This window comes from Paramisgurnus dabryanus, chromosome 24 (assembly GCF_030506205.2).
Source record: "Paramisgurnus dabryanus chromosome 24, PD_genome_1.1, whole genome shotgun sequence".
NCBI lineage: Eukaryota > Metazoa > Chordata > Actinopteri > Cypriniformes > Cobitidae > Paramisgurnus > Paramisgurnus dabryanus.
The window spans coordinates 24385886-24399280 of NC_133360.1; the positions used below are offsets into that span (position 1 = coordinate 24385886).

The 13395-nt window shown below is 37.6% G+C and overlaps 1 protein-coding gene and 1 long non-coding RNA gene across 2 annotated transcripts; both read right to left on the minus strand.

Annotated features, from left to right (window-relative positions):
• Positions 1–256: 256 nt before the first annotated feature.
• Positions 257–919, minus strand: LOC135740827 (uncharacterized). The gene is made up of 3 exons (XR_010529266.1): positions 828–919; positions 699–754; positions 257–598 (listed from the first exon to the last, which is right to left on the minus strand). It is a non-coding gene; the product is annotated as an uncharacterized lncRNA (long non-coding RNA).
• A 2983-nt stretch (positions 920–3902) lies between these two features.
• LOC135740983 (uncharacterized) lies at positions 3903–10771 on the minus strand. Its single transcript, XM_073813465.1, has 8 exons — positions 10499–10771; positions 9916–10266; positions 9645–9839; positions 9243–9560; positions 8795–8998; positions 8386–8476; positions 4926–4992; positions 3903–4835 (listed from the first exon to the last, which is right to left on the minus strand). Exons 1-8 carry the CDS (start codon positions 10575–10577, stop codon positions 4641–4643), a joined length of 1500 nt encoding a protein of 499 aa, XP_073669566.1. The 5' UTR covers positions 10578–10771; the 3' UTR covers positions 3903–4640.
• Between the last annotated feature and the right edge of the window lie 2624 nt (positions 10772–13395).

Below are 13395 nucleotides of genomic sequence, written 5' to 3' on the forward strand. Positions count from 1 at the left end.
TTAAACAAACAAGAAAACAAAAACCCATGAGGGGGCAAAACAGAACAAGACACTAAACTGACACTAAACTTGACTAGACATGTACACACTAAACTGCACAAATAACAAGACAAGATTGCACTAGGCACAAATATACTCTTAGATCTAAACTCACAAGAAACAGGAACGGAGCAACGAAGAAACAAAACGCACATGTACAGAACATCAAACACAAGGACATTAAATAGGGAAAACTTATCTTGTGATTCTGAAAAGAATCACAAGTAAGGGAACAGGTAAAAAAGTGACAAGACCAGGGAAAAGCGTGGTCAGAATAAACAAATACTAAAACCACGCATTTCCCACATTAAGCATGGTACTGCCAGAACCCTGTAACAAAGACTAGAATAATTCAAAACAAGATTCTGACAGGATCCTGACAGTAGACTATACAAAGAAAATCTAATGACGAATTTTACTGAACAAAAGATTTTAACACAATATTATTTTATTATTATTTTATACCACTGTATATGATATCACTTTATCATTCAGTTCACATCACCGGTTCTGTTGGAGGGACAGCAGATGTGCATGAAAACATAATGGATGTTGGAGTCTATAAGAGACAGATAAATATTATGAGAAATAGATAACATTTGATTATAAAGTCATTTTAGCGTTGTAATTACATGAAAGATATCAGTAAAAATTCTCACCTCTTTGTTTTTGACATTAATTTGTTTTTTCAGATAAGATTTTTTTCAGGCAAAACCTGTGGGACCATATTTCAATATTTAATACTAAATTATTTCAGCACTGTATATTAACTCCATTATTTTACTCACCACACCCAGATAGCTGCTATAATGAATATTTGAACCACAAACACAATCAGAAAGATGTAAAATTTGAATGCTGAGATTTCCACTAATTCATCTAAACACAAAAACATAAGAGACACAACTTTAATGACCCTCATGAATAAACTGATCATTAAAGACTCAAGAGTATGTAAATTCATCACAAAAGGTTTAAATATGTTTCATCATCTGAAAACATCTTTCATTAAAGTCAGATGTATGATGAGATGTTGTGTTACCTCCTACAGCACATGAATGCTCTTGTATCTCCTCACTGTTAACTGAGTCCAGATACAGTTTGTTATATAGTTTGACTCCATCTGTTACCAGACGCCCGTTCTTGTACCACGAGTATTTAATGTTGTTATCCAGAGTGCATTCAGTTGAACAGCTTAATATCACTTTCCCTCTCTCTGACACAGTGACTGGACTGCTTATCACCTGTGTGTCTAAAAAAATTAAATCAATTTATAATTTTTTAGTATTTTGACTCCAATCAATGATAGCATGCTATCTTCATCTTTGGTTTCCCACATGTAGTTTTCATTATGAGCATTTACCTGTAACAGTGAGAACGACTCCAGGTGAACCAGAGTGAGAGTTTGTGTTAGTGATGATCCTGAATCGATATTCACCAGAGTCACTCATCTTAACGTCTTTTATTCTCAGTGTGTTGTTCATATACTCCACACGACCAGCAAACTGATGAACCACACGCAGATCCAAATCATTATTGTTTGGTAAATGCCAGTATGTTTTCTCTACTGTATCTCCAGTGGGATGTGAGTATGAAGAGTTAATGTCTACTGTTGATCCCACTAAAGCACAAACTCTTGTAGAGGTGTAAGTCACACCCCAACAGACACTGTTAGAAAGACCTGAAAGTCAGAAGAGATTTTAGAGTATGGACATAGAAAACAGGAGTAGGCAGATGACAAAGAAAACTGTAAAGATTCACTTTCTTCTATATATCGTCTCTCCAGTAGATGTGCTGATGTTTTGAGAATGTAAATGTACCTGTGACTGTTAGATTGACTGTGACTGAGCTGAGATGTTTAACTCCATCCTTCATAATGATCATGAGCTGATATTCTACACTGTCTCTCTCGCAGGTCATCTATTGTGAGCTCCGATTAGTAGTTTTTGATCTGCTGTTCCACTTGTGCTGAGTAATCTGAATCTAAAGTCAAATCTTCAGGTTCATCTTTGTTTCTCCAGTTTGTTCTCTGTTTCTGAACCAGAATCCAGTTTTGATGTTGATGTTTGAGTAAAAACACTTCAGTTTCACGTTGGTCTCCCTTACTGCACAAATATTCTCATATTCACACTTAAATGGTAGCTGTATGTTGATGTTAAAAAGCCTAGGGGGAAAACTTCATTAAGACCACAACATCTTTTACTTTCAAGATGAGTCATTTTGTCAATTATTCAAGTATCAATGTATATCTATAAGGAAACAGGTGGTCTTGATATACAAGATGAAATACATTAGTACTCCCACCACACTTACATTTCAATTAACGTGGCTTTACATTGACAAGCTTTTATTTATTAATTCTTATTAATTTTAAAACAAATAAACACTATTAAAACAATGATTGTCTTACCTTGAATGTTTATCAGTAGGATCAGTGATACGAATGCAAAGTTAAAGTCCATGCTTTTACTATTGTGTATATCTGAAACCTCATTCACACAGACCTCTGGTCCCAGAAAATACCCGTAAAATTGCCAGACAAGCGTCTGTGTGAACAAAAACTCGTTCCGTTAATCTTCTGGGATCGTGGCCGGAAAGAGGACCTAGTAAGATACGCGGGTAACCCTCTGTGTGAACAAGAATGCCATAAAGGGCGTGTCGAAGTGAGGACGCGCGCGTCATCATCACAACACAAGTTATAGTTCAGCTCCTTACAACGAGAGATAACGTGCATATAAACATTCACCACAAAAAATGTTGCAAACTAACATGTATATAAACATTCACCACGAGAAATGTTGCAAACTAGATTGAAGCAGTTATCAGGAAATGATATATGAGACGCATAAACAATGACGCACGTGCCGTAGTGAGGACGCGCGTGTCATGGCAACATGAAGTTGGTTCAACTCTTTAAAATCAGGGATTTACAACATTCACTACGAGAAATGTCAGCATACTAGACTGAAGCGGATATCAGGTAAGTTAGCTCGTTACTTACTGCGTTGAAACGGAGATCATTCAGCAGCATAAAAGAATATCGCGTCACGTGCTCATTTGAGCTATAATAAACGAAAATACCCGCATGTCATCCCAACGAGATATATTGTTCAGCTCCTCAAAATGCGGGTTTTAAATGCATATAAACAATCACGATGAGAAATGTCTGAAAACTGTATCAAAGCAGAAATCAGGGAGCTTGTCAAATATCCACTCTGAAGCTGAGATCATTCACCAGAATAGAACTGTGCATTCACGCGCTCCTTTGTAGTCTTATCATAAACAAAAATGCACGCGAGTTGTTTCTGGAGAGAGAAATAATAAATAATATGCAAACTTCAGACGCTGCGTAGAAGAGAGGGCGGGACTTTCAACATGTCACGTGTCTTTCCGGGACCATCAGATGCGGTGTAAACTTGGCAGTGTGAATGAATAAAATATCAAGCGGTCCCGTAAAATTCCAGGATGCCTGTCCCGTGTATCTTACGGAAAATCTGTGTGAAAAGGGCTTGACATAAATAATACATCAAATATTTGCTTAGATGTTTGCTCAGAAAATCTACAGTAGAAATAATAATGTTCACATCTCAGTCCCGATCTCAACACAAAAGTTGCAACACTGTGCTACAAAACTGGCGGTCATTTTTTTTTAAGTGCATGATCTATCAGATCATCTTATTCCTTCCTTTTTTCTCTAAAGCTGGTGCAAAGAAACGCAGGGTCCTTCACTTTTTATCCACTCGTTTATCTTAATTGCAAAGTCATGCAAAATCGCCACATAATAAAAGTATGTTTGCATGTGAGATCAGGTTGTTTCAGAACATGCATGCCACATCATGGTTTTAAATATCTTTTTAATTATTATTATTAACTTGAACTTACAAAGATAGATCATTGCACTGAAAAAAAAAACATATAAACGTATAATACATATAAAACATAATCTTTATAAAACCATGTACAAATAAAAACAAAAATCATGTTAAAATTAACAACATCCTATTAAAGAATACATGAAGGCCACAAGCTTCCTTAACTGGAAAATTCACAATATTTTTTCAGTTCCTCTTTCTTTCTGTTTATAGTAAAACATAATCACACTTTTCAAAACTTGTGTTAGTAAACTCTAAAAAAAAAATGCTGCATTGTTTCAACCCATAGTTTGGTCAAATATGAACAAACCCAACTGTTGGGTTATACATTTCCATATGCAAGGTTGTTGTTACCCAACTATGGGTTTAAACAACTCAGCTTCTGGGTTAGAATGACCCAAAATTTGGGTTTGTCCATATTTGACCCAAAAACCTAACACTTTAAAAAGATTTTAAGAAATGACAGAACATGATTACATTACAGATTGTTTACATTAACGAAATATTTGACAAACATGATGCAGTAACATAAAAATTGGAGTTGTCCGTTCAAAGTCGCTTTAAACAAGAAACTGAACATTCACTTGACCTCTTAGTTTACTGTTGCTAGGGTCTGACAAGCTCTTTCTTCATTAAATGGTCACTGTTTACTAAAACTATCCAAACACACAGGCCTGGACATGAAGACATGTTTGTTACAATATGGTGGACAGCAAGAGTATTTAAGGGTTATTTTGACTTCACAGTGGCATAATAAACATTTTCATTTGATGTATATATAATAGTAGGAGTGGTTTTGTTAGACTGCTTGAAGTTAACACTTGAATAATGAAGGTCCTGCTCCTCTGAGTGAGTCTGGTGGGTAACGTCACCTTCTGCATACAGGGGTGTGGAGTTATCCAATGTAGAGGAGTCGGGTTGAGGCTAAATTCAGAAATTAAAATATGAATTAAAGTGACCGAGAACAAACAAGCACATAAATCAGACTCAATATTTGTGGCTAATTGTTCTCACCTGTGCAGACGGTTTTGCATCATCACATTTTTGAGATGATATATACTTTCTCCTCCTCCTCAGGAAACTGTTTTAAATGGTTCATATATATCAGGAGAAAATATAAGTTATTGTAAGTTTCATTTACATTAACACATCTGGCTGATGTTTCTATCCAAAGCAATAAATCTACATTTTATTTTATCAGTATGTGAGAATTAAGCCCAAGACCTGTCACATTTCACCTTTCAACATAAAGAGGAGGATGACAAGAGGATACAAAGTAACACAAAACTTTAATGATAAAGGTGAGTAACATTAACAAATACCGACAAGGACTTAACTAAAGCAGGGGTTTAAATACACAATGGAACACAGGTGACACACTGGAGAAGAGTGACGGTGACGACAGCCGTCTAGTGGGTGACCAGGGCGGAGCCAAGCAGACAGAGAGCCCAGGGGAAGCCGAGGTGCCGGAGGGCCAAAGAACGAGGCGGAGTCGGAGGGAGGGAAAAGCCCAACAGAGCCGGCAGGACTGAGTGACAAGGCAGAGCCGGAGGGATAAGGAAGCCTGTTGGAGCTTGTAGATGGACGGGCCACATTGTAGGTGAAGGAGTCTTGACCCGACGTGTAGCTGATGGGTCAGAGAACTGAGGCAGAGTCAGGGTCTCGGACTTGACTGATGATGAGTGAGGAGGACGAAAAGAGGGGCTGGGTGAGACCAATGGAGATGAAGAACAGCTGGGCGGAGCCAGTGAGGATGAAGAACAGCTGGGTGGGACCAGCGAGGATGAAGAACAGCTGCGTGAGACCAATGTGGACGAAGGGCAGCTGGGCGGGACCAACAAGGATGAAGGGCAGCTGGGCGGGACCAGCGAGGATGAAGGGCAGCTGGGCGGGACCATTGAGTATGATGAACAACTGGGCGGGACCAGTGAGGATGAAAGGACGGCTGGACAGGACCGGGCCTGCACACAACAAAAGTCATAAAAAAAATCAAAATGTCCAGATGTCAACAGCGGCTCACCCTCAACAGCAAGAGTGTGGACAGGGCTTTCCTCGTAGCCCTCAAACTCCACCAAGACTCCCACTGTGACACACAGTGTAACCGGCTCATGCACTTGATCAGACAGTTCAAGAGATTGCAGCTCTGGGGCGACGTTGTGCACAGCGGCAATTAGCTCTGGCTCAAAGGTCGTGGCAGATTCAGGCTCTCTGTCTGCGATGGGCGTAGGCTCCGCATAGAGGGATGATGACTGGATGATCTCTGGCTCGGGAGTTGGGCTGGCGGTGTCCTCAACGGTGTATGATGATCCTCAGGATACCAGCACCCACTCCATGAATACGGCAAAGCACCCTCGAGGACCCTCCCCTGACAACTGTGCATGTGTGGCGGTGTTGAGGCCACAACGAAGAAAGGTGCATAGGCAGTAGTCCGGGAAGGGGGTGTCAGGAACCAACATAAGAAATTCTTCTAGGTGTTCCTCGAGGGAATTATCTTGTTTCAGGCACAGAAGACGAACAGCATGGAAATCGATTAGGTGAGACAAGTGAACTGAAACACTAAACACTAACAAGGGATGCTGAGTATTGCCGCTTAAACTATTGGTCGGTTGTTCTGTCACGTTTCACCTCTCAACATAAAGAGGAGGATGATGAGAGGATACAAAATAACATGAAACTTTAATGATGAAGGTGAGTACACAGCAAACACAGGGTAACATTAATGACATGCAACAAGGACTGAACTAAAGCAGGGGTTTAACCCTCTGGCGTCTAAGGGGTTTTTAGGGCCCTGGGGAAGTTTTGACATGCACTGACATTTGTGCTTTTTTCAGTTGCTCAAAAACATATTAATGGCAAAAGTCTCATAACACTGTGTTCATCACAAACTGGGCTACAATATCATATAATCAACATGTATGTACATGTTTGTATTTTTGAGAGAAAAATGTTTATGCGTGGTTTTTGAAAAAGCAAAATTTTTAAGTAACTGATTTAAGTCCACAAAACTCATTCTAAACATGTTTTCCCAAGACTTTTCAAAATATGATCTAGTAGTCTAGAGTGTTTTCTTCAAAATGATGTGTAAATCATTCGGCCAACTCATTCACATAAAGCAGTATATTGATTTACAATTTCTAAGACACTTTTGCTTGGGAAAGGCTGTATGCGTGGAGGCCGGAAAGCTCCTGAATAATCAGTGATTGACAGCTGAGAGACAAAAGAGTTGCATAATGAGCCACATAATGAGCCTTGTGTGGATGTTCAACAGGAATAACTTTCTCTGTAGTAAACCATGATAAGGTTTACTTTTCAATATAATGTAAATACACACACACACATTAAATATATATATTTCTATTAAAATATTTTCTATTAATTTCACAAGTATAAGTTACCTTTTAAAAACCATAGTAGCATAATCATGGTAAAGGTACTGTTTGGCCATCGTAAACTGAACACAGGGTTAGTGTTTGGTTGGCCAGCGAGAGGTTTACTTATGTGCAGTAAAAAGCTCAAAAGAACAACTGCCTATCGTTGTCTGGACTCTTATTTGTGTTTTTGCAATCATTATAGTAGAAACACAACAAGGGACACGCGTGATAAACTTATCAATGTTTGTTTACAGCCGCCGCCATTACCTCACGTGTTGATCATGAAAGCAGTGAATGTGTGCACATGCGAGTGATACTGTGTTTAATAAACTTTCTGTGCGGAGATATATGCTTAGACGCAACTAAATAAGGATTGTACTGTTTGCAATCACATATTTTATAAGAATACCAAAAAGCGCTTCAAGTTCCTGTCTCGTGTGTTTGTGTATGTGCGTTCCAATCGCGTGAACTGTTTGACGGAAGACAAAGAAAACACTCGCGTCTGTAGATACTGACACACATACGCAAGTAAATAAGGATTTAGATGTCATGTTTGGTGCAATCGGATGAAACAACAAGGAATGGAGAGACTGGACTGTGGATTGCATATCCATTGACTGCAGGAGGCACGAGTCATGCATATGGATGTTTCTGCTCATTCACTTCAATGGCACGGGGGTGTGGCGATCTCATCTCATTACAGATAAACAGGCAACAAGAGAAAGACGGTACTTCTCCTCCTTCTCATATAGTTAACACCGAATGACAATATCTGTTTTCAATCTCACTTACATCATTTAAAAGCTGACATTCCAAGCATTATGTAGACATTTATCTTTTGTTTCTATGACAACACAGGTGACGACACTAATGACAACGACGATTACAAACAACAAGTGCAAACAATAAAACATGAGGGCAAACAAAGACAACTGAGGATAATTGTTACAAGACCTTTGCTCTGCTAATACAATGCTTTACGAATTGAGCTGCAGGAACACAGTATAAAACAGTCATGTAAAACTAAAGGTTGACTGCTAGAATAAAACATTGATCAACATAATGTGAAAAATACAGTATAATGAATAACATTTGAACATTACCTATAACACAGGATCCCTATGACTGCAAGAATCAGTAACACAGACAGTACTACTATGGGGATTTGTGTTGCTGTGCTCGTCTCTGGACCTTCTGTGTATTTTAAAAAAAGTATGACAAACCTCAGATTTTCTCTTTTTCAGATACAGTGTCATAACAAAGACACACATGTATCATCCCTGCTGAAAAAAAACAGCATCAAACCAGCATGGACCAACATGGGAATTATGCTGGTGCTAATGCTGGTTTAGCTGGTGCTAATGCTGGTTTGGTGCTGGTTTAGCTGGTGCTAATGCTGGTGCAGATGCTGGTTTGATGCTGGTTTAGCTGGTGTTCACTAGAAAACCAGCACCAAAACACAACATATGCTGGTCTTGCTGGTATGCTGTTTTTTTCAGAGGGATGTGTTACCTCCTATAGCACATGAATACTCTTGTATCTCCTCCAGGTAGTCCAGGTACAGTTTGTTATATAGTTTGACTCCATCTGTGAGCAGACTTCCATTCTTGTACCAGATGTAAGTATGTTTGTTATCCAGAGTGCATTTGGTTGAACAACTCAATATCACTTTCTCTCTCTCTGACACAGTGACTGGACTGCTTATCACCTGTGTATCTAATAAACACAAGTCTATTAGTTTACTGATGTGAACAATACTACAATGTTGATATTTTTTTGCTGACAACAACTTTGTAGCAGAGTCTTAAAGAATCAACAAGCTGTTGGTTATACTCATTACAATAAATAATGCATATTAATGCATTATGACCCCTCAACCCCAGTATTTTGAATCTCTATATCAAATGGCAACAGTATAGATTCAGCCTTGGTTTCTGTATGTTATTGAAACTTAGCTTACCTGTAACAGTGAGAATGACTCCAGGTAAACCAGAGTAAGAGTTTGTGTTAGTGATGATCCTGAATCGATATTCACCAGAGTCGCTCATCTTAACGTCTTTGATTTTCAGTGTGTTGTTCATATACTCCACACGACCAGCAAACTGATGAACATCACGCAGATCCAAATATTTATTGTTTGGTAAATGCCAGTATGTTTTCTTTACTGTATATCCAGTGGGATGTGAGTATGAAGAGTGAATATCTACTGTTGATCCCACTAAAGCACAAACTCTTGTAGAGGTGTAAGTCACACCCCAACAGACACTGTTAGAAAGACCTGAAAGAGTCACATATGTACATGTTTATAAAACACTAATGTAATAGAAATGTGTGTTCATATGTAAGTAAATGTCACACTTACACAAAGGGTCAGAAGAGATTTTAGAGTACGGATGTAGAAAACAGGAGTAGGCAGCAGGTGACAAAGGAAACTGTATAGATTCACTCTTTCCTATATATCCTCCATCTTTTTTCCAGTAGATATGCTGAGGATTTGAGGTTAAAGGGCAGGAGGTATCACAGGTAAGTTTGTTCTGGTGTTTTCTCACCTGCAGGACTGAATAAAGAAAAACACAGAAAAACATTTACAAATGAAGATAATCTGAACTGGAGTGATGAGAATGTAAATGTACCTGTGACTGTTAGATTGACTGTGACTGAGCTGAGATGTTTAACTCCATCCTTCATAATGAACATGAGCTGATATTCTCCACTGTCTCTCTCTCTCAGATCTGATATTGTGAGATATGAACTGAAGTTTGTGATTTGCTGTTTCACTCGTCCTGAGTAATCTGAATCTAAAGTCAAATCTTCAGGTTCATCTTTGTTTCTCCAGTTTTTTTTCTGTTTCTGGCTGAACCAGAACCCAGTTTTGATGTTGATGTTTGAGTAAGAGCACTTCAGTGTCACCCATTCCCCTCTCACAGCACAAATGTTTTTCGGTTCACATTTAACTGGTATGCTGTATGTTGATGTTAGAAAGCCTAGAAAAAAATGAACTTCAATAAGACCACAACATCTTTTCACCTTCAAGATGAGTCATTTTGTTAATGATCCAAGCATGCTCAAAAGAGAGCAGGTGGACTTTATATACAGGATCAAAATACATAAATACTTATACTTACATTTCAATTAATATGGCTTTACATTAACAGGCTTTTATTTATTAATTCTTATTCATTTATTAAACAAATATTTAAACAATGATTGTCTTACCTTGAATGGTTATCAGTAGGATCAGTGATACGAATGTAAAGTTAAACTCCATGCTTTTCCTATTGTGTATATCTGACATCAATAATACATCAAATATTTGCTTAGATGTTTGCTCAGAAAATCTACAGTAAAAATAATAATGTTCACATCTCAGTCCCGAGCACGAAGATCTCAACACAAAAGTTCTCTAACAAAAGCGTTGCAGCACTGCGTTAAAAAAAGTGAGGGTCATTTTTAAAATGTAGATGATCTATCAGATGATGTCATTTCCTTCCTTTTCCTAAAGCTGGTGCAAAGAAAAACAGCCAACATTACTTTTTATTCACTTGTTGGTCTTCGTTTTTATTTTTTTAAATATAACAAAATCTAAATTTTAAATGACATATGTTACGTACATGAAAGTTACAGTCGTTGTATGTAGATCTGTGACATTGGTGCAGCTTTTAACAGTGATATTCAACATCTCAAGCACACTGTAAAAAAAGTCTGTAAAAATTACAGGGGGAAACTGTGAAATGGCAACAGCAATAGACAGTAAAATTTAAAACAGTGTATCAATGTTAAATAAACATCTAATTTCCCTAAATCAAGAAATGGCACAAAACTTTGATTTTACTGTCAAAATATGTGTAATCTACGGTGAAGAACTATGAATTGGCTACAGTAATTGACCATAAAACCTAAAACAGTATATCACTGTAGGAGAAACATTGAATTACCTTAAGTCAAGAAACAGCACAAAACTTACATTTTACTGTCAAAATCTGTGGAATATTACAGTGAAAAACTGTGAATTGGCTACAATAACAGACCATAAAACACAAAACAGTTTATTACTGTAGTAGATACATTGATTTACCCTAAATCAAGAAAAAACACAACACTGTATTTTTTACTATCATTAAATATAGGAAATTACAGTGAAGAACTGTGAAATTTCAACAGTAAATGGCTAAAAAAAAACATTTCATTCAAAACAGTTGGCTGCACCCCTAGTAAAGTTGGGGGGAAAGGTTTATGAAAAAATAAATTTTGTTGATTGCTTAGTTTCAAAGTCAAAAATCCAAAACCTTTAAGACAAACATCCTAAAATAAATAAATAAATAAATATGCAAAATACATATTTTACACCTGTAGGCTACAAAAATCACTGGCACCACTTATGAACAAAGTTCTACTGAACTTTTTTCCCATTTCTTTTAAACTATGATACTACTGTTACAGTTTTTCTCGATTGCTAAGACACATTTCTTGAATGCTGCTCTCCTTTTCTCTTAACTGTGAACACAAAACCCAATTTTCAAGCTACATTCACAAAACCTCAGACTGTTCTTGCAAAACCAAACTTTCACCTCAAAACAGTCCAATCTGTGCTCAAAACTGAACTATGTTGTCAAATCGTGCCCCGAGTCAATCAAAATTAAAAACACTACGGAACATTCACTAAACATACGTAGAAAAATAGAAAACACAATGCTCAGGACATGAAAGGGATAATTCACCCAAAAATGAAAATTCTGTCATCATTTACTCACTTTCATGTTGTTACAAACCTGTATAAATGTCTTTATTCTGATGAACACAAAGGAAAATATATTGAGAAATGTTTATAACCAAACCATTCGTGGACCCCATTCACTTCCATAGTAGGAAAAAGTATACTAGTTTTTCTCGATTGCTTACACACATTTCTTGAATGCTGCTCTCCTTTTCTCTAAACTGTGAACACAAAACCCAATTTTCAAGCTACATTCACAAAACCTCAGACTCTTCTTGCAAAACCAAACTGTCACCTCAAAACAGTTCAATCTGTGCTCAAAACTGAACTATGTTGTCAAATCGTGCCCCGAGTCAATCAAAATTAAAAACACTACGGAACAGTCACTAAACACTACGTAGAAAAATAGAAAAACACAATGCTCAGGACATAAAGCTGGAGAAATAAATGTTTATTGTTCACTGTATGCTAAATGCATGTTGCAAAACAAACAAACAAAAACCCCTGTGCATTTAGCACAATCTTGTGCCGAACATGGTCAATCATAGTAGCTCTGATTTCATCAGATATTACTTTTCTTTGTCTTCGCTGAACACCTCGACGTCCTCTCACACAAACTCTTCCTCTTAGATTTCTATCCATTACAAACCAGTGCTCTTTGAACTGGCTTACTGTATTGTATATGTTCCCTCACATCATTAGACACAAGTGTGAACCATTTTGAGTTGTTGTGTTCAAGTGGTGACACTTGTGCTTTAATAATGCTCACCATTATGCAGCACGGGTGCATCACAATGAAAATGTGTTGGCAAGTTACAGTTTTTTACGATTGCTTACACACTATAATTAATTTTTTCCCACAATTATCAAAACCTAACACTTAAGGAGCAAAACACAAGGCTAGATTTGCACAACTGTAAGCACATTGTCAGCTTCACACTATTTGCAAAACATTACACACAGTCATTTGCAAAACACTAAACACACTTGTGTACATTAGACACAGAAATATACACTTCCTAGCAATTCCAATGCACTGACTGTCAAATGACCACACGAGCCAATCTGTTAAACACAGCCATCAGGTGCACAAACACACTGTTGCTAAATTGTACACACACCAATCAGGTTTTAGCACTATAAAAATGCAGCAGGTCCTGCATGAATTCATATGTATTGATGAGACAGGGTTCAAAATCACAAAAGCAAGAAGAAGAGGCAGAATTATCATTGGCCACCGGGCTATAATCAATGTCCCAGGGCAACGTGAAAGTATTTCATAGCATGCGGTTCTCCTCCATCATGCCAAAATGGGCCCTTAGAACACACCTCACATTCTCTCAGTTTTGGACCGATTGCACCACATTGTCACAGCAAGTATGAAATGCACCAGATACAA